Source organism: Anneissia japonica, unplaced genomic scaffold (genome assembly GCF_011630105.1).
Source record: "Anneissia japonica isolate Jap-2015-1 unplaced genomic scaffold, ASM1163010v1 scaffold287806_len661372_cov189, whole genome shotgun sequence".
Lineage (NCBI taxonomy): Eukaryota > Metazoa > Echinodermata > Crinoidea > Comatulida > Comatulidae > Anneissia > Anneissia japonica.
Genome location: NW_022743067.1, coordinates 111,284 through 134,107, shown reverse-complemented (window position 1 = coordinate 134,107; position 22,824 = coordinate 111,284). Strand labels below are relative to the sequence as shown.

The following is a 22,824-nucleotide window of genomic DNA, read 5'->3' as shown; positions in this document are numbered from 1 at the left end:
ATCTGACGTCATCACAGCCGAAGCACATGTCTAGTCTGCAAAACACCCCACGAAAATGGACCAATTGGCGGGAAGGAAGAGTTTTTGGGGGCGCGACCTGTTCTGTTTACAACTAGACTGCCGACCAGCAAGTGGCATTGCCCAACGAAGAATGTGTGCTTGGAAAAACATAATCAGACCTAAAGAAATGCACGCAAATTATTAAAATAATGTGTTGAATTTGCGTAGGCTAGGCAGTCAAAAGAATCCAGGGCTTTGATAAATTAATTAAATAGCTAGGCCCTGACTACAACAATCTTGTTCGAAATGGGTTCAGTACAAGTTTTACAAACTAAACTGGACTAAAACTGAACATTGGAGCCGGTCCGGAAGGGTGTCTGTATTGTGAGAGTAGACTGCAACTTACGACATACGATCATGTAAGCCAAGTTCCACAGCGCGCTGTCTGAGATGTTAGTTTGACATGGCTAACTTGTTGCCGTACAACAATGATTGAACTTCGTATTTTCCCACGGCTGTGTATTTTTCCCACATGCGCTAATAAATTTGGAACTTCGACTTGTGTGGTTGAAATTACTTTAAAATCGGCCTATCCGGACAGGAAAATTCCGTTGATATAGCCGAAATTCGACTTATAAAAATTCGAATTAAACAAACAATTTACACAGTAATACATAGGAAAGAATTGGGACTTTTCAAAAATTTGACTGACGCGAATTTTCGACTTAAACAGAGTCGACTTTGGCGGACTCGACTGTATATATAGTATAAATGTAAGAGGAAAAGAAAAAGGTGATTTTATAGATTTAGAAATTATCTGGATTGGTATTTGTAAATAAGATACAATTCAAAGAGTTTTTGATACATTCCAATGTGTTCAGTATGCATCATAATTAGCACTTTGCAAGTTGTAAAAAGCGGTACAATGTTCTACTGGTACAAGATGATCAAGTGGTGCCAGTAGAACACTGTACCGCTTCTTACAACCTCCCAAGTGTTCAACTGTCACGATTTGATCAGGCTGGTAGAGCATCAATCAGCTTAATACCTTCTGTTTTCTTTGTCATAAAACAGATCAAATTTAATAAATGTTCTGATCAATAAAGTTATTGAATTGGAAAAAATGCGTATTCTCACCGTACAACGGGTTCGTATTCGTGACGATATCGCCTATAGCGACGCTATGCCGTCCGTTTGCCCGGTGAAGCAGCGATACAGTGGCACCATCTTTAATCTATTGAGGGAAATTGTCTTAGAGAATCATCTCTGAGATCCTCTGCCATACACCATGCATACCCCTTTCCTACCACTGCAAGTTATTGTATCGGTTCCAGGGGAATCAAGGAGAACGTGCATAGGAAGATTATTTGAGATAACCTTTTTTAATATCCTTTAATTTTTTTTTTTTTTAATTATCCAAAAAAACTATTTTAAAATTTGTAGTATATATCATAATATATAAGATATGAACCAAATTTAAAAAAATGTTTAAAATCATCAAATAAATCCTATTACAATGACCTTTGACCTTGGTAGCATGCAACCGAAGCAAAAACATGCATTGGTGGAAAATTCTCCCTTCTAGATACAAGCATCTAAGAATAGAGGGTACAAACCATGCAGCATTTGTAATGCAAAATGTTGAATAAGAGGTGCAAGCAGAAAAAAAAATGGATAGTCTCAAAACCAGGCTCTATCCTTATCCTCAATATGACACTGCACAACCACATAACTAAAAAAAAAACCGCACTAAAGTCTGAAACCGTGTCTAGCCTACTACTTCTTGTCAGTAGGTGTTTTAGTCTTTCAAATTAAAAAAAATCAAATCATGCATTATTTAAATAAATTTTCAAAACTTGAAAACTAAATATTAAACTATAATTTTATTGAATTCATATATAGTGTGAGCTGATTCAATAATACTTACTGAAGAAAATATCTGGACCGCCAAATTACGATATCAAACTTTAGTGGTAGTCACTAGTGTCTGTAGAAGTGCAATGATATTGAGACAAAAGCATTTTTAAGCCAGATTTTGATTGGCTAAGCACAGGACTCACTCACCTACTTGTCCAACCGTTGTAGGACTAATAAAAACAGATGAAGGTTTAGCATTGGCTACTTCCTGCTTTGGAACTAGTGCAACTAGAGCGCCATTCTTTATCTAAACCATAGTGAAAGAAATGCATGGAAACGTGGAAAGAAAACAAAAATGGAGGATGAGGAGCGGCGGAAATAGCTGCAAAAGGAAAAATGGTGAAAGCACACACAGAAATGTTTGTTTCAAGCATAAAATGGATATTTCGGCATTTACAAACAAAATCAAACCAAGAAAAGTGCAATGCAATTTTTTTATGATAAAGAAAACAAAGAGAATATTTTAAAACATAATTGTAATCAACCTTCTAATATTTATATATATCAGCATTTTACAGAACATTTTTCTCCAAAAACATTGTACAGAGTTATTAATTACTATCATTATTATTTTGTTTATTATCATTTTCATTCATTATCTATGACATCAAGTTAAAAATCATTTTATTGGTTTATGAACTTCTTTATAATTTCATTCAATTTTACTTAATTATCCAAAGGTGTTAATTTACAATGTTGATTTTTAAAAAATATATTAAATTTATTGAAGTTTAAGTTTAAGTATTCAGATTTTTAAAATGATTCTTTAAAATGAGCAAGCTGTTAACAATCAAGTCAAATTTCAGATTGCAAAATTAATTTTAAAGGGTTATAAATAAAAACAAATCAACAGAAAACAATATACAATACAAAAATTAATGAATAATATTGTACATTGAAGTGTTTCATGCAATCAACATAGGATTCTAAAAATGCTGTAATGACAACAATATTAAATTACACACCTCCAAACATACCCTCACATCCAGGGACACACACAGACACATGTAAATAATGTATATCTAGTATATACACATCATTTACATATATTTTTATGTGTGGACATGTATTTTGTGTAAAATGTTATTGGCTGTTTGCATTTTATTTTTGTTATTTTTAATTTATCTGTATGATGAATTCATTTGTGTCAGTTATATATTATTAAAAAGTATTATTTAGTGAAACTTCCACATTAGTAACTGTTTTGGCCAGGTTCGAACTTGCGAATAATATAAACAAGTTTCAAGCATATCACTATTTAAAACAATGATTACTGATTGTATATTAAAGTCATATGTCTAAAATTAAACAAAAAAATAAATAAATAATTCAAACATAATTTCTGTTACATACTATCATTTGCCTAAAAGAAATGTAATTTATCTATTATTATTATTATTATTATTATTATTATTATTATTATTATATGGGCACATCACACAAATTTGTCACAAAAGTTGATAGCGTGGATAAGACTTTAAATGGGTCTTACTGAATGTTGGTAGCTTATGTGATAATTTTAACTGAGCAATGTTTTGATTGAATATTTAGGGCTTCTTACAATTTTACCATGAAGTGTGTATGTTTCAGATCAACAAGGTGTCAAGTATATGCGTCTTCATGGTGTGTCCGCAACAAGACAACCGAAAGCAAGAAACAGTATTTGCACAGCGCCACCTACCTTTAAATAACGAAGTGTGTTAAGTTGCTTCCAGTGGCCTGTAACTTTGGAAGTGTTATCAAGGTCTGACAAAACAAGGTGACCTTGGTTCCCTGCCCTTAAATCTGGAAAAATATACGAAAAAAATGTAAATGCATATATGATTCATGTAGAAATTTAAACAAATTTAATTAGGCTCTTGGGAGCCCAAAGCAGCCGAAGTGCAGTGCCTAAAGCTGCAGCTGTATTGGATCTTAACCGAAATGCGGACAGCATTTCCGATGCATTAAAGGCCAGCATCTCTATTCTTCTGATCGGTTCGGTAGGCCTTTCGATCCGAAAATTTGGATCAGTGTGAAGGCTGCTTTTGGAGAATACATTATACCAGGAGACAATTCTACTACTATTTGAAGTTCTTTTACAGCACATGTGCTTTTATACACTGATGACCAACAGTTTATTTTTCAAGGGAGCAGATAATCTTTAATCAATCTTGCTTTTTTTCTTTATTTTACTAAATTATTTGCAATGGGTTCTTTAAAGTGCACATGAGCCAGATGTATACACTGGGCCTCCACTTTAAGTCAATATCCGAGAATACTTGGTTCTAAAAACCGAACCCTGGTGAAGGAGCGGCTGAAATCGGCACCGATGTTAAGGCTGTAGCTGGCGGTGCCCCCGCCTTACGCTCGGCCACTCGACCCGCCCATTTTTGTGTATCGTATCCCGGGCACATTAGGATAACAGTTAATCTCAACTGAGTTAACACGGGTTAAACAAGAAATAAATAAAAACATAAATACAAGGTCTACAGAGCAAACTGCATCGTTAAATATGATAAAATTAAGTACAACTCATTTGACATTACACTCACCTAAATCTACACTGGAAGCCGAGGGTCTACTGGAGTATGGTCTGCTTTTGTACATAGCATCTAAAATCTTCTCTTTTACTTGCGAGATACAATCACATGTTAGAACGCTTACACTAAACATCTCTTCGTCAGATTTATCCATTGAAACATTTAATTTCTAGAAGAAATTTTAAAACGAACATGGTAGTAAAGCCACATTATTACAAAACAAGTTCACGTTCTCTCGAAAGCTCCGATGAGGGCAGTATAATTGAGGCAGTAGAGATCAAAAAGATCTATTAATCAGTCGACTATTAATCAGCCGAGTGTTTCTAGAGCTCCCCATGAGGGCAGTATAGGAGGCAGTAGATCTTAAAAACATCTATTAATCAATCAGCCAAGTGTTTCTAGAGCTCCTCATCAGAGCTAAAAATAAAATATTACATACACTTGCAATGTTTCATGTAATACCCAAGAGATAATATGCACCAGTATTACTAAGCTAATAAAGTCTCCAAAAACAATCAGACAAAACTGTTGGGTGCAATTTCCAAGAATGAACAACCAGCTGGAAAATTTCTCATACAAAATATTTGTAATATAAACACATTAACGGTGATGTAGAATTAGGTATATGTATAAACCAAATATTGCTAATGTTTCCTTAATCAAAACACCCCTAGAAAATAAATTATAGAATCATTCATCACAGTGTGTCATACAAATATGAAAGAAAAAAATGTTAATGAAGGTAAATAAATATTAAAGAATTTGATTAAATGTACTCACTATTTCATCAAAATCGACATTATCCTTGAAGAGATAGTCTATACTTAACGAGTGGTACGACTTGAAGGTAACAGCATCAACAGGTCCCTTCCATACCTTGCATTTAATGGCTTGGTATAATAAGTAAAGAGGATAGCCTGCATGATCCTACACGAAAGAAAATAATAATATAGAGATTTATACCGCGCCTTTTGCCAAGGGATACAAGGTGCTGGCAATGTTGTTATTATTACCCCTGGTCATCGGATCCATGATCAAACCAGCACAAAGTGCAACCTCCTCCACTCCATGAGGAGTATTCCCAGTCGTGCATACAATTTAATGCCGATACAGACCAAAGCCACATCATCCTACCAGGTACCCATTTATACTCCTGGGTGGAGAGAGGCAAGCGCAAGTAAAGTGCCTTGCCCAAGGACACAAGCAATGCGACAAGCGCCTTTACACGTTGCGCCACAGGCTCCTAATCCTAATCATCCATAACATTCAAATGAAGTATATTAAATATTGATCAAATCGATGAGTGTTTTTGTTGTAATCAGGATGCCTACAGCTTTAGTCGTAGACATGTAGATGGCGACAAAAAAAAACGACGGTTGCAACAAAGATGGCAATGATGATATTGATGAATATTATGTTGATAAAGATATGATGCTGACGAATATGATGTTGATGAAGGTGATGCTAAAGATGTTGATAATGGTGATAACATTGATGATGAAGAGGGTTGGAAAAAGAGCGCAACCAGTGGTCAGAGCACCTCAAATTGAAGCCCAATAAGCTAAATCTCAAAAAGAAGCCCATCTCAAATTGAAGTCCCTCTTTAGTTTGTAAATCAGCTTCGAAAAGAAGATAGCAAAGGCTTCTTTCGAGATAGTACAGTACATACGGTATACATGAATTTTAAAGAAACAAAGTAAATTAAAAACATGCTTGGTTTATATAGTTTAGGCGATTACAGTGGCATTATTTATTGTTTTATAGTAGTAATTCCAAAATTCTACAGCATTCATTTTGCAAAAGTGGCTTCAAAAAGAAGCCCATTTCAAAAAAGAAACTTATTCAAAGTTCACAAACAAAAGCCCAGGGATTCAATTCAAGGTTTTACTGTATATATTTTAGAAATAATGTTTGATGATAGAAGAATTTTATAGATGTATATTTTCATAATCAGAAGCAGCAATATTTTCTCCACACCCGATGATGATGATGATGATGATGATAATCATTAATAATCAACATGGATAGATGGTAATGGTGAAAACAAATATGATTCCTATGGTAACAAATAATAATTATATGTTTTGAAGCACTAACCTAATTAGGCTAAGCTAGGTAAGCTATAATGATATATTATGTTAAGACAAGAATTACCTTAAGATGATCATACATGCATAAGGCAGTCCAGTTACTAAGCAGCTTCTCAGTCACTGATTCAGTCCTAAAAACCAAACAGCAATTTGCATATCAGTTCATAATATTAACCTGGATTACAATCTAATAAAAGAATAATTATAACATTACTATTACAATAAAAAAAAAATCATGCAGTAGTTAATAATAATCAATATTTATTCTTACCTTCTAAATAATAGTTTGCCGCGTTTGCAGGCTACTCCATCACTGATGTAGCCCTCTAGTAACGATGTTAGCACCCTGTAATGCAAACCCCACATTATATAATTTACATAAATTCAAATTGTGCATTTCACTTGGGCAGGCTCTTCATCTACAGGTACATGGCTACCTGGTAAGATACCTGGTTTATATATTTAGTCTATTTTATTTTTAACTAAATATTTCATTCTTTGACAGGTAAATATTATACAGGTCTCCCTCTATTAATTAAAGACCCCTCCAATTAAAGACCACTTTTCTGTGGTCCCAAGTTAACAAATGACTTATGTTTATTATTCTAATTTGAGAGCAAAGCTACAAAAAGACCATGGAATCCCTAGTCCCAAAAGTGGTTTTGGAGGGAGAGCTGTATTATATTATAATGTGTATATTTAACATTTTAGATGCACTATAAACCAATCAGAATTTACTTACTCTGTGAAGTACGGCAATTTTTTTTCTGCTATCATTCCGACCGTTAACAACGAAGCAAAGTTTCCTCTGGAAATAAAAGAATGAAATATGAAGGGTATGCACAAATGTTGGCAAACGCTAGGAATATGATGCCGTACGCCATCCTGGTAATAGTGTCCCCAGCTGTTGCCAACCTTAACCTTCTTTACCATTACTGAGACAGCATAAGGTACCATACCTCTAGACACATCAAAATAATGTACTGCAATGAGCTGATTAGGACATGTTACCATGGAGTTGTATTTCATGCTTTATATTATATTTTCCTGGATTTCTTTATGTGTCAATCCAGTATTAGTATCGGTTCATCGAGGTAAAAGCCAACTCGGATACTGTAGCATGACGCAGCCCATATGCGGTTAATAGTCACATTAGGTCTGTGCGAGTGAAATGCAGACATGATGGGTCGTAAGACTACCTCCAGGACAGTTGCATCATAGAATGTGTTTAACATTATTACAGTGACTAAGTCTGTCTCTGACGATATAAACTGTATCAGGCAGGATTAACGACACTGTCCAAGTTGGTCTTTAGTATTTATGAGATAGACAAAATAATAATAAACAGGGACTCACTTTTGTTTCTTACTTATGTTCTTGCTCTCTTCAACCATTTCAATAAATGATAGTAAAAAGTCTTTCTTACTGAGGAGTTTGGCGAATTCTTTAAGACCATGAGCATTCGGATAAAATTCCTGGGGCTAATCAGAAAGAAAAGAAACAAAATTAAAATTGTAATAAAGTAAATTATTTTTAAATAATAATTAGAACTAACATAGTAAATATTATCATTGTAGTAGCTAAGACCATTTTACCATAAAGTGTCATTCTCATGATGTTAGAAAACTTCATAGCTGTGCTACTATGCCAGCCAATAAATGAATTAGAAATGGAGTATGTTTACATTTGTTCTGGCACAGAGGATTAAACGTATAAATCATGATCATTTTTATATTCATGTAATTGAGCCACATTCATGTTGGAAGGTCAACTCACATCTGATCCGAAGTCGGCAGGGACCTGTTCGTACCCTGTAAACATCATCTTCTTCATATAATCCAGCATTGATAAGAACGGCATACCAGTTCCTTCCAGCTCCGTGGTTAGATCATCCAGGTTGGTAGTTAATTCAGCAATGGCTAATAAACAAAGATTCACAAGATTCAAATATAATACAAGAATATTTTTTTTCCCAGATTTGAAAAAGATAAAGTCTGATTTGATTTGAAATACATTCTGTGGTTTTTTTTTCCCAAATTTAATATTAGAATTACCTATGTATTTTAGCTTTCAATTGCTAGTACCAACAAGTTACAGAAACAACGTCATTTATCCCACCTTAAGCTCTGTTTACACTATCAAATTTATCAAACAAAAAACAATATGCCCATATATAGTAATGCTGTGCCTATATATGGTCATGATGTGATGTTATCATGAACATATTTAGGCATGTCATATGTTTTTCTAAAATAAAATTTGATAGTCTGGACAGGGCTTAACTTGGACCTTCACCATAAGAAGCAGGAATTTTTCCTTTCAGTAAGTAGTTATAATGTATACTCAAGTATAAGGCAATCTGCATATAAGATAACCCCTGAGTTTGAGAAAATTTTTGGATGATTTTTGTATGTCGGATATATAAGACGACCTCATGTTTCATCGTCAGTATTCCTAATTTATGCTGCTTTTCATGGTCTCAATACTGCATCTAGCTGGTTAAAAACGGAGCCAAATATAAGGCCAATCTTCCAAATAATACTATTTTATGGGCTTTTAAATGTTCATCAAAATCTTATTTCCCCATATTAAAATATTGCATTCAATCATATTAACAGTTAGTAGTTTTAGGTCAATAGTAAATGAGCGTGTTACAGGCGATCTGCACGTAAGACGCACGATTTAAAAATTCAAATATTTGTATGGGTTGCACATAGAAGACACCCCCTTGCTTTTCGATTGTAATTTGCCATTTTAAACCTTGTCTTATGCGTGAGAATATACGGTAGCTTAAAAGAGATATCATTTATGTTAATATCTCTTTTTACCTCGTCTGCTGTCTTCGCGTACACTCTCTTCCAATAGTTCCATCTCCTCCAGCATTCGTTCTTTATCCTTCTCAATCATTTTGGTTTTATGGTAGAAGTGGATAATTACAACTAAGACAAAAATCAGCAAAATAAGCCCAGCGATTCCAATTAACACAAACAACCACAACTGAATCTCAGGGTATTTGATTGGTCCAATTATGACCTCCAGGTTGCCATGAACGACCTTTGGAATTAAAGAATAGAAAATCAAGTTGAAGTTTCTTGAAGAATTTCATCTGGTATCATAAACTATAGTAAGAAGATAATCTGTTGTTTTTGCTTATCTTAACAGTGGTGATCAAAAAGTGACCAAAGCAGTTGATGAACCTGTTGCAAGGATATGCAACTAATTGGTTCAACAAAACAGACAATTTTCCTACTAAGGTGTTTGTCTCTCAATGGCAAAATATGACTGGAAGGGAATTGTAGGTTGGTTGTTAAAACCAAGTATACACAAAATGAACATTTATGTCAAACTAAGTTGAGCTTTGTCCAATTTTCAACATAAAGCCATTTTCAGAGCAAACCGCCTACTCTATATGGTGATACTGCATAAGCATTGTTGATTTGATTTCTGTCTGTAGAAAAGCCACCAGAGTGCCAGAAACATTGATGGTTGTCTATTCCCCTCGGAATATTAAAGGTTAAAGGTTGGATTGGATTGGATTTATTCGGTGTAAACACCAAGGATAGTCCATGAAAGTCTAGAAAAAGACTTATTTCCAGTGGGGTCCTTCTGGTGGTGATTGGGCAGTACACCGGGAGACAATCCCCTACTCTTTTCCGAAGAGTGTACTGCGTTCTTCAATGTGCACATGGGCCATAATGCACACAGGACCAACAGCCTAAATGTCTCATCCGAAAAAGACGGTGCACTATTGTAACTTGTATTTCAGCCCTCTAGCTGAAACACAAGGAGAGGCAGCGATGGGAATTGAACCGGGGACTTAGAGATCTCCACGGTTCAGCGCACACACAGCGGCTACCACCAGATTAGCCGACTGAGCTAAGCTGCTCTCTAATTAAAGGTTATTCATTTATATTGCGCAAAATACGAGAGTCTCTATGCGCACAACAAGTAAGCAGGTGTAACGGAGGAAAAAAAAAAAAAATCCAAGCCAGCACCCAAACCGCAGTATGGGGATACGCCCTCCTCGCTGTTCGGGCAAACCGTATTAATTTTAGAAATGCGATGCAATGGGAGACAGAGATAACGAATTTACTCTTTCTGTTTTACTATAGGCGTTTCATAAGCTGGTGGTGGGACCTGACAAATTATTACCAAACCTTTCACATAGTAAGTGGCTAATACATTAGGCGCGATCTACGGCAAAAACGCGTCTAGGTCAACACCCTATCGCGAACGCGTCTGAAAAATCAACCTTTCTAATTACTACGCTTTATGAATATTCATTTGCTACACACTTGAATTACAGCGCGGGTCTGGACAACGGCAAATCGTTTGGACGCTTGTTGATCGTTTGAACGATTTTCTATTGTTTACTACTACTAGCACGGTCAACTGGCCCACTTGAGTGCGTAAAAATACTGACATTTCAAATAAATGTTACTATGCAGCTCCTATTCTTTTATATACGTGGCTATACTTTCTCTATGCTTATATGAAGATTTGTAAATTACATGATGACAACGTAAATGGAGGTTCAGGGCGCAGTATGCGAGTTCCATTGGAACTGGCTTTGTACGCAGCTCTATAGATAGAACTACGTCGCGACTCTAAAAATAGCGCTGCCGTTTCGTTTGCAAAAGTGAAGGAGGGTACATTGGTATTACAAATCACAAACATACGTTTAATATACTATATATATAGTGCCATGGTAAGTTGGCGTTACATTGTGGCCTAAATATAAAATCAAATTTAGAACTAGGTAGGTAGTCTGCCTATCTTTTTTTATCCTCGCGCATGACTGGGTTACTCACAATTTTCTGAGGCTACTCTCTACTGTGTATATTATGCAGCAGTGCATTTTCTTTACTGTAAGTTCTACTGTAGGTCCTCCGAATAGAGAGATGTATATTTGGTTGACTAGTAAAATTTAGATAAAGACAATAACTTGTCATATTAACAACAAATCAAGAGCTTTAGTTTTGATATATTATTTAACTGATCGAACTATAGAGTCCTTTTTTAAATAAAACTGCAGCAATCTTGAGGTTGAGCCTTGGGTGCAGAGAGCAGGGCCCAGAACCACGTGTGTAAACAAGTAGAGTACTGGGCGATTTAGAACTGTCCATTTTCAAACGGGGTATAACATTTTTTTTTACAATTACTTATTTTTAGTTGTTTTTCTTTCTCTCTTTTATACATTGAACGTACCAAATTTGTGTGTGCCGCTAAAACAGAAGTGTATGTTCAGTTAAATAAATCACAGTAAAAATATAATTTAGCAAAATTTCATCTACTTTGATCATGGACAACGTTTTCGGAGCATGGATCAATTATTATTCTTAGCAGGAGAGCAATTAATTGCTGTGATGGATGTTACCACAGCTGCACAGGATGGTGATCGCGCTACAGCTGCGACTACATCGGAAATAACTAAAAAAAAATTGGATTTTTTAACGTTATATTTGTTCATCGATTCGTAAAATCACTGAATATTACGATAGTCTCATCTATGCACGGTACTAGGCCTACTGAACGAAGTTCCAGGACCCAACCGACAATTTTTGTAGAATCGACCAGGGAATTCCCCGAGTTTACGTACTTCTGTCAGTTCTTCCACACACAGGCAGCGTACAAAGAGACGTTCACTAGTAGGTAAACAAGTCCGTACTTGAGTATAGGTCCGCAGTCAGTCGTATTATGATTCATTTTAGAGAGTCGTCTGGACGCGTTTTATGGTGCATCCAATCGGCCATAGTTAAAGGGGAGGAGCAAAGGCCAAAACGGAATATCAGCGTCCAAATGATGTGGTATTCAAACAGTGTTTTCAGACATGTTTTGGTAGAACAGAAGAAAACACGTCTGAACGCAGATTTGTCGTCTGGGATAATTTGGAGATCGCGCCTTAATAAGTCGTCAATATTATTATATAATTTCCGGTAACATCTTTATGAAAGGGGTAATAGATGGGACAGAAGATTTGTTTGATGTTAAAAAGAAAATGTCTGATATAACACTGTTGTATCTAATATACAACATCCTGTTACTTACAGTGACTAGTGGATAATCTTTTGTGGGCGCACCAAAACGATCTGTATTGGGGGCGCTTTTTGGAGCACTGCACTGGAGCTCTTCGGAAGACAAGATATTCACTTTACACTCCTTATCACCAACGTAAACAAGGACATCCTCCTTTTTACTTGCATAGTTCAGTCCTTCACCCTGTTAACAAAATTTCAAAAGAGGCAATCATAAGTTCTGTACACACTATCAAATGTCCATATATAGCGATGATGTGCCAATATATGGTCATAATGTGATGTCATCATGACCATATTTAGGCACGTCACATCTACGGTATATGCTAGTTTAGTATGTAATGCATGACTGCACACAATGAGTACATTCACAAATGTACATCAAAATATAATGTAAACTTTATAATATCTGTTAAAATTTTATCATATAAACATAATTACATTAAAATATTAAAACTAGCTTTTCAGCCTGTAAATTTTATTAATTATTGATGTTTTTCTTAAACATGCAAAGTTGTCCTGGTTTTCGTTAGATTATCCGACATATGTAATCCACTTTTATACAACACTACAACAATTCGACCCAAAAATGACGAGGCCAAGTATGTCAAAACAAATATCTTGTAAATTGTTTGCAATAGCTGTATTTATAACTTTCTATAAACCGTTTCAACCCGATTTATCTAACCTCAAGTTTTTGAGTTACGATTTTTGTAGTAAAATCAGTCAATGTTTTTGAAGCGCTAATGATTAAGAGATAGGGTGGCACGTTTACTGTAACAAATTGATATGAGGGTGCCCAAAAAGCAAGGTACAAAAAGTCTAGCCTTAAAAAACAGTTACTTTACTTACACGGACACTAACTGTGCCTTCACTCAAGTCAAACACCCCTCCATCTATGACGTCCTTTCCATACACCTTGGTATTGTTAAACTTGTAGTAAATTGGATCCTCATATAAAATAAATTGGAAACCACTGTTACGTGACCATGTCAAAAGATCGTCTACGTTTGCGAACTTGAACCCCAGCACAGCAGGCTCACCCTTTGCCTGACGCTTTACTCGTTTTTCTTGGGTTGGAGAAGAGACATTTGGTGTTGGACAGACCATCATTGTTTTATTCATGTCCTTGCATTTCTAAACAATAACCGAAAACAAATAGACTTTTTAAGAGAGAGTAAAGATTAATTATAATTTGATGATAATTAATAGGGCTCATAATAAAAATAATGTGATGAAAATGAACACAATTAAAATGAAGGTGAAAAACATGAATATTATAAAAAAGGCAATGGACATGATAATGAACGTAATCATAATGAAATTAATGATAATGAATGTGACAATGATTGTGATAATGAAAGTGACGGTAATAGACTAACAAAAATGAACGCGACAATAACGAACATGACAATTAAGAAAATGACGATAATGGTCATGATAATTAATGTGATGATAATGAGTGTGATGGAATTGACAATGATAAAATTAATCATATTTAGTTTGTACCGCTTCAAAAGTCTGATCTCCCACGGTGACAATCACTTTTGGATTCTGAATCGTGTCAAAACCAGAGCCTTCAACAGTTAGATTACGACCACCCCTGAAAAAAATAAACAAAGCATTCATTGCATACAGCTGCCATAGAAATATCGGTAAATTTTCCTTCGATTTATAATCAGGCAGTACAGGAAGGGACAACTTGACTTCATGCTCCACAATAAGACATCCATTCCTAGAAGCCCTTTATGAAGAAAGCCTACCAAAAGTGGCCTAGATTGCCAAAAGGCCAGCTAACTTCATCTTTGAATATAGGAAGATTGAATACAATTAAATAGAGTATGCAATGCACACTGATGTTTGCGAAAGTTCTAGGCCTAGGCTTAAGGCCTATGTTCTAGTACCTTAGGCCCTATGTTTATTAATTTTTATTATATTATCAATAACTAAAGCAATATAATAACAGGAAGAAGGAAGATTAGGAAAGAAAGATGTGTATAAGAGACAGTATATATATATATATATATATGTACGTCTCATTTTAAAAGTCCCCAACCATTACCATTTAAACAAAATAATTTTTTACTCACGATTTAATAGAAGAGTCGGGATAAACTCGGGTAACATTAGGATCTTTTTTGTACTCAAATTTGTTGTTTGCCTTCCTACTCGCAAGAGAAAAGTTTACAGTTACGTCCTTTGATCCAGTACTATTTGACTTGGTTGTTTCACAACAGATCGTTGTACCTGTTATGTTCCTAAAAATGCATAGAAAAACTCTCATTTACTCAATTTATCAACAAAACAAATTGACATTTTAAGTACCAGAAAGATATTCAAACAATTTTAGAGTTCATTTTCATTTTATACTTATTTCCAGGCAAAATAATTAAAAAATAATAGGGATCTTTCGATTACACGACAATGGTAGGACGTAGAATGTAATGATGTCACTCAAAGTCATCTGCGCATGTGAGAACGTTAAGGTCACCTCGTCGAATAGATTCTAGAACACAATTTGGCCAAATCTACGTATGCAGAGAACGTAGGACGCCAGGTAGGACGGTCACGCATGAGTGATTCCGTTCTAGCATCACGTCGACGCACAAATCAAAAGCTCCCTAATCTGAGATTACCAACTCTCACCCTGTTACGCCATATTTATGTATGGAAAAAATAATGGCATTTATGTACATTGTAGCCTTTTTTTCCAATATAATGAAAAATCCTTTAAAAAATTCAAATTTGCATTCTTATTCTGATTAGCAATAAATTTGTGGCAAATGCATGTAAAATTGTCATTGTCTAACTATACAGGTGAAGTGTAGCCGAGCGGTAAAGGTGCATGTATTATGAGAAATGCTACTCGACTGTGCAAGATTCAAATCTCTCAGGCTTTTTTTTTTATTTTTTATTTTAGATTACTTTTAATTAACTTATTATTTGTGCATTTACAGCATAATAATTTTAATGTTATTATTATTTCCATGTCATCTGTCTCAAAATTGGGACAGCAGATTGTGAGATATGCAGGCAGAAAATATTCGCATCATTCTAAAATCTGCATCTTACTTTCCGATCAGCACAAAATTCGAGGACAGAGATACATGTTACATTATCAATGTGTGAAATTTTATGTATATCAGCAGTCTAGTAGTTTTTGAGTTATCCACCGAGAAGAAAGGACACACAGACAGACACAAAACACATACCCTTCACCTCTCTGTCTGAGAGGTAAGGGTAATTAGATCTTCTGTGAACAGAGTGTAATAGTGAGCAATCAGTTTTACATATAATGCAATATAATGCTAAAACCGGGTACTCTCTACACGCGACTGCGACGTGACGGCAATGCGACAACGAATGCACGAGAGGGCGTGGAAATTCAACGGATCGCTTTTTCAATGAAGATCCGTTCAGACTGCCACCAATTATCAGCAGATGTTGTTACGTTGTCTATCGTTTGCCGGAAGCAGAGGTGGATTCAGCGTGTAACGGTCATACGAATCAATGAGTGCCCGCCTTAAGACACGTTAACTAGATACGGTTGCTAAGGTCCCATCAAACAAAAGTCTTAAATTATCAATGGTAAAACGGGTATGTATGTGACACATATGTATACCCCTGCCCCATCCATTGAATATCATGTACTGATTGGTCAGTTAGATTTGATTGACACCTTGGAAATGTTTAACCTGGTAAGTATTAAGAAAAGTGATAAGAAAATACAAAGTAGAAGTGTTAATGATAACAACTGTGCCTACCATTTCTTACAGACTGACTCGCCAATCATAACTTTCTGTTCAGAGCCAGTTGTCAACAACTTGCCATAAATAGTGACATTTACTCCTCCAGACAGTGGGCCCAAATTGGGTGAGAAGCTGTTAATTTCTGGACTCTACAAAAGAAATGTATTGTGCAATACAGTATTATATAAAAGAAGATAACAATACATATAATATATGCTAACTCTAAGTGCCATCATAAATTAAGTCATTATTGACATCATCACTACCAGCATATCGTCACTGTCATCATCGTAATCAATTTTATTGCATCCTCATCAATCCCATTATCATCATTGGGATCATCATCAACATTCATCTTCACTATTACCATCACTGTCAATACCATCAATGCAACATCAATAAACAGTTGTAAAATGTTACCTTATAATTCAACATAAAGGCTGCACTGCTTTTATTCTGGCCGTTTGATCCCCTAACAAGCATGATAACCTCTCTAGGAATAGGTTCTTCAAACGCCGGGGCACTGACCATCACGCTGAGGAATGGAAAAACATGATTTGAGGCCGTACTGATTTCCAGGGGACTCCTGTAACTTCCAGGAGACTTGGGACCCCTGCAAAACAGATCTTCCACTAGAAGCCTTAAATCTAACTCTCAATTGTAAGCCCAAAACTGTGCTACACACTACAGTACCACATTGTGTACCTGCAGCACAATTGACTGTTGCTAGCTCACCTTTTGCCAACCTCGTATTTGCCATGGACCACTTCACTTTTTTTACCACCAATCTTGACCGATACAATATCTGTTTCATCTTGTCCAAACTCTATGCCCTCCAGTGTGACATAATCAACAATGGTTATGTCAGCCATAGTGGCTACCGTACTTGGAATTATCTGAAAACGAAAAAGTGATGACAAAAATGAACTCCACTCTTTAAAGATCTGTCCAGACTATAAAATTTTCCTTGACAAGAAACTGTTGTATGCCCATATATGGTAATGATGTGCCTATATATGGTCATGATGTGATATCATCATGACTAAATTTAGGCATGTTGCATTCTTATTTTCAAATAAAATGTGAGAGTGGTTTAAGCTTCATGGTTGTAATTATGACCACCTATAGGTTTCCCTAATATAAACTTTAAAAAAAATAAAAATTAAAGCATTGAATTAAACATTTAAAAAGATATGAAATGAGATGCCATAGTTTCAGCTGATTTATGAACTTTGAAAAAAATCTTAACATTCATTACCAGTCGAAATAAAAGCATGCATCCCAAGTTGGGAGAAATTCCTCAACACTAAATGAACCTTCTTAACTCATCTTATTATATTTTGCTGAGTGTTATCCAACTGTCTTTTGTACATCCATGGGCTCGGTATCTACCCAGTGGTAGTCACAGAAATTTGTTGACAGTGGGTGTATGTGCAACAGGGGGTCCGAAACAATGGCCCGACTAGAGCCTCAGTTAGGGTCCTGGAATAAAAAAGTTTAGTTTCACAACCCTGGGAGTACCCTGCGGTGGACCACCAGAGGGAGCATCACGCTACTTGAAACTGAAAAATCTCCAGTCCTATGGGTTTACATTATTCTTATACCTACCTTTGTGATTCTTGGGGCTGGACACACATAAATTTTATCATCACACAGTCTATTCACAGTGCACCCTGTACTGGGGCCACACCAAACACATTGAAGGGATGGTGGTGCAGTGATGTTTGACAAGCAACGACTGCAGTCGGGCCGTTCAACAGAGCAATTATACAGCTTTACTGCAAACAAAAAAAAGTTGACAAAATACAGTAAGGAAAAAATGACAGTGAAAACTACTACAGCATATTCCTTAATAAAATATAGGTTCCTGAAAGGAGGTTGAGTAAACTGCAGAAACCAGACATTCCATTTTACACAGGAACGTCACTAATATAGCATTGAGTACACAGTATATGCGCAAGTGCAGCTGTATACTGAAAAGAATGATTACTTGGGAATAATCAGGACCAATGCACAGGAGTGAACTATATGATGAATTATTAGGACACCATATGGGGTACACTTTCATGATGGGAGTGCATATGTAAAGAACTGTTCACATGAAAAAGTGGACATGGGGTAAACTGTTTGTCTGAAGGGGTGGGTTGGTGTATTTATGTAAGTAGGGTGAAATGTTCATCTTAAATGGTGGTTATGGAGTGAACTATCCGTTTGAAAGGGTAAATGCAGAGTGAAGTATTTATCTGAAGTGGTATATTATTAATGCTATGTGCTACAAAACTTTCTATTTGAAGAAGTGGACTGTTTATGTATGTGAAAGAACCTGTCTATACGAAAGGGTATATGTGGGAGAACGTGTCCATATAAAGGGGTGCATGTTGGAGAACATGTCTATAAAAAGGGGTATATGTGGGAGAATCTGTCCTTTTAAAAAGGTTTGTGTGGGTGAACCTGTCCGTATAAAAGGGTGTATGTTGGAGAACCTGTTCATTTAAATAGGTTTATTGAGTGAACCTGTCAATTTAAAAAGGTTATGTGAGTGAACCTGTCCATATAAAAAGGGTATATGTGGGAGAACCTGTCCATTTAAAAAGGTTTATGAGAGTGAACCTGTCCCATTTAAAAAGGTGTATGTAGGTAAACCTGTCCATTCAAAAAGGTTTATGTGGGTGAACCTGTCCACTTAAAAAGGTTTATGTAAGTGAACTTGTCCATTTAAAAAGGTTTATGTGAATGAACCTGTCCATTTAAAAAGGCTTATGTGAGTGAACTTGTCCATTTAAAATGGTTTATGTGGGTGAACCTGTCCATTTAAAAAGGTTTATGTGGGTAAACTTGTCCATTTAAAAAGGTTTGTGTGGGTGAACCTGTCCGTATAAAAGGGTGTATGTTGGAGAACCTGTTCATTTAAAAAAAGTTTATTGAGTGAACCTGTCAATTTAAAAAGGTTTATGTGAGTGAACCTGTCAATTTAAAAAGGTTTATGTGAGTGAACCTGTCCATTTAAAAAGGTTTATGTGAATGAACCTGTCCATTTAAAAAGGCTTATGTGAGTGAACCTGTCCATTTAAAATGGTTTATGTGGGTGAACCTGTCAATTTAAAAAGGTTTATGTGGGTGAACTTGTCCATTTAAAAAGGTTTATGTGAGTGAACCAGTCCGTATAAAAGGGTGTATGTTGGAGAACCTGTTCATTTAAAAAAAGTTTATTGAGTGAACCTGTCAATTTAAAAAGGTTTATGTGAGTGAACCTGTCAATTTAAAAAGGTTTATGTGAGTGAACCTGTCAATTTAAAAAGGTTTATGTGAGTGAATCTGTCAATTTAAAAAGGTTTATGTGGGTGAACCTGTCCATTTAAAAAGGTTTATGTGGGTGAACCTGTCCACTTAAAAAGGTTTATGTAAGTGAACTTGTCCATTTAAAAAGGTTTATGTGAATGAACCTGTCCATTTAAAAAGGCTTATGTGAGTGAACCTGTCCATTTAAAAAGGTGTATGTGGGTGAACCTGTCAATTTAAAAAGGTTTATGTGAGTGAATCTGTCAATTTAAAAAGGTTATGTGAGTGAACCTGTCCATTTAAAAGGGTGTATGTAGGTGAACCTGTCCATTTAAAAAGGTGTATGTGGGTGAACCTGTCCATTTAAAAAGGTTTATGTGAGTGAACCTGTCCATTTAAAAAGGTTTATGTGGGGCACCATGGTATACGTGGGATATGGGAGAGTCTGTCCATGAAAAGGGGTGTAAGTGAGTGAACCTGTCCATTTAAAAAGGTTTATATGGGGGAACATGATATATGGGAGAGGTGTCCATGAAAAGGGGTGTATGTGGGGGTTTCTGTCCATTTAAAATGGTTTACGTGGGTGTACCTGTCCATTTAAAAAGGTTTATGTAGAACTTGTCCATTTAAAGTTTTATGTGGGGGAACATGGTATATTGGAGAGCCTGTCCATGAAAAGGGGTGTATGTGGGGGAACCTGTCCATGAAAAGTAGTGTATGTCAGGGACCATGTCCATAAAAAAGCGTCTATGTGGGAGAACCTGTCCATAAAAAGGTGTATAGTGAAGGAACCTGTCCATATAAAAGGATGGCTACGGGAGAACTGCTCATCGGAGGGGAAGGATTAATCCTTATTCTCATATGAAGGGCAAACTGCTTGTTTGAAAGGCGTCTAAGCAATGCAAATGGAAAGAACGGTCACCTAAAAGTGTAGGCTATAAAAGAAATTTGAAATATCTACAGTAGAGGAATCGTCCATTTGATGAACTTTTTTTATGTATTTACCAATATATACATTATCCAGTGTTGCAAAACCACCATCCATTTTCCACAGAATGGTTACTGTTGCATTGATGGACTGTGCTTCTTCATTGTAAACAAACTAAAAAGAGACAATGAAAAATTATTCAACTAAAACCTTGCACAACATTTTTAATGCAATTTAAGTATATAGGAAAACTACAAAAAAAAGTATGATTAATAAATAAGAGATGGCTAGCAGAAAAAGGTACTATAATAGTGCCAACGTTGGTGTTTGGTAACCATGTGGGCGATAGTATTGATGACCATGTAAATGTGTTAGTGCTATTGGTGATCAAACAAAAGTCTGGTTGATCACAATGTCTGTACAGTGTTAGCAATCATGTTAGTTTTGAAGACTGTGTGGGTTTTTTCAATGTTTTGGTAATGGCTTTTGGTGATGGCATTGGTGATTATGTTGTTGGTGGTTTTGGTGCCATTAAAATTGTATGTACTTCCCATTTATACATAGTAATTGCCAAATGACAATTTCAAATGACCTTTAGTTTTACAAGTTTTGATATTAGATATACATTCATTATTTATATGAAATTTCAAACACCACTTATACACTAGGGACATATGTAGCACTTGAATTTGTAAGCCATAATCAAATGATATACATATTTTGATCATCATCATTAGTGTTCTGCCGAAGGCAGGTCCCTCATGACATCCCCCTGTACTCCCGGTTCTCTGCATCCCTCTTCATCTGGTGGTAACTCATTCCTTCCTTGATGTCGTCCAACAACACCATTCTCCTCCTACCTCTTGGTCTTTTTCCTTAAATTCTTCCTTCTATCACGTCTTTGATGAGACCTTCATGTCGTAATAAGTGACCGATCTATCACTTCATTAGCTATCTGTAGGTGTGGTTCACATACTCTTCTAAATACATTCTCATTATTAACTTCCACTGATGTTTGCTAATTTTCTCCAAATCTCATGCATAAATCCTATTTCTGTCAGCTTCCTTCAGTGTCCATGCCTCTGAACCACACATCACACTCGAAACCAAAGACCTAACCAGCCTCTTCTTCAACTGAAGGCAAAGACAGCTGGTAAATAAGGCTTTATTCTTTTTGAATGATGCTTTTGCCATTGACACACCTGCCATGATATCTTTCTTACAATATCCATCATCTGTCAGAAGATTCCCTAAATGCTTGTATTATTGTACTTGTTCTATCTGTTGTCCTTCCACCTTAGCATTGACAGAACTCTGTTGTCTACCAACCTTTTGATTAACTTCTAGTTAATATTATTACCATAGTTCCTCAGCTTTAATTCCACCTTGGCTATAAACGTACCCACACCCCCTATTTAAAGCCCAATTTTATGTAACTAGAGTATGATTTGAATGAGTAGAATTGAGACTTGCAGTGTTGAAAAACTGTCTTTTGATTGGCCAACCCTACAACTAAAAAGATATGCTATTTTTATTTTGGTGGAAATGAGGTTAACTGGGTAATTCCCACACCTACGAAATTCAGCTGAATTTTGTTTTGTGGTGAGAGGAACTACATTATTAATATTATACTTACAACATTATAATACAAACTCCCAAAAAATTATATCTATGTTAAATAAGTGTACAATTCATAGACCTCTGGCGCTTTTTGATCTATCCATATGTATAGTCCACAAGATTGGTTTCTCTTATCTTCTCGGGTTTTGCCCTTTTTCCTTTACTTGTCTATTAAATTTCCATTATCAATTTTCTGCATTTTCAATTTATTTAAAAACCATTGAATTATTTATGTCTGTTAAAAAAAGGAAGTAAGTAAATGTTGAATTGAATTGATAGTCTCAATGTACCTATATATGGTCATGATGTGATGTCATCATGAACATATATAGTCATGATGTGCCTATATATGGTCATGATGTGATGTCATCATGACCATATTTAAGCATGTCACATGTTGTTTTAATTAAATCATTATTATTCCCAGATTTACTTTTTTTTTTGTAATGGTTGATGTGTAATGACACATTGGTTTATGCAACACAAAATTATATTGCAAATAAAGAATAAATATATATAGTACTAGGTATCCCAATGAGAAATTTCAAATTCATTATTGTGAATTCTCTCTTCATTTAATATGCAGAACTTACTGCACTGATCACTTTCCAGTTTAAATGAATGAAATCCAACATACCGTTCAAAAGTTATGGCCCATCAAAGTTGCCATGGGGGTCAAACGGT

At 35.6% G+C, this 22,824-nt stretch overlaps 1 protein-coding gene across 2 annotated transcripts in view; it reads right to left on the bottom strand.

Annotated features, from left to right (window-relative positions):
* The window catches only part of LOC117119345 (plexin-A4-like), an 84,326-nt gene that overhangs the window by 7,333 nt on the left and 54,169 nt on the right, over positions 1-22,824 (bottom strand). Inside the window, exons 11-29 of one of the 2 annotated variants that reach the window (XM_033264134.1) lie at positions 20,598-20,694; positions 17,922-18,091; positions 17,049-17,209; positions 16,734-16,848; positions 16,329-16,462; positions 14,655-14,822; positions 14,074-14,167; positions 13,417-13,701; positions 12,578-12,748; positions 9,358-9,583; positions 8,306-8,448; positions 7,886-8,010; positions 7,272-7,337; positions 6,801-6,875; positions 6,594-6,660; positions 5,220-5,366; positions 4,452-4,608; positions 3,599-3,702; positions 1,138-1,234 (exon numbers count right to left, since the gene is read on the bottom strand). In XM_033264134.1, the coding sequence (XP_033120025.1) occupies positions 1,138-1,234; positions 3,599-3,702; positions 4,452-4,608; positions 5,220-5,366; positions 6,594-6,660; positions 6,801-6,875; positions 7,272-7,337; positions 7,886-8,010; positions 8,306-8,448; positions 9,358-9,583; positions 12,578-12,748; positions 13,417-13,701; positions 14,074-14,167; positions 14,655-14,822; positions 16,329-16,462; positions 16,734-16,848; positions 17,049-17,209; positions 17,922-18,091; positions 20,598-20,694 (2,602 nt within the window). Of the gene's footprint in view, positions 1-1,137; positions 1,235-2,064; positions 2,165-3,598; positions 3,703-4,451; positions 4,609-5,219; positions 5,367-6,593; positions 6,661-6,800; positions 6,876-7,271; positions 7,338-7,885; positions 8,011-8,305; positions 8,449-9,357; positions 9,584-12,577; positions 12,749-13,416; positions 13,702-14,073; positions 14,168-14,654; positions 14,823-16,328; positions 16,463-16,733; positions 16,849-17,048; positions 17,210-17,921; positions 18,092-20,597; positions 20,695-22,824 lie in introns of both variants that reach the window. The other variant, XM_033264133.1, reaches the window with a different exon arrangement.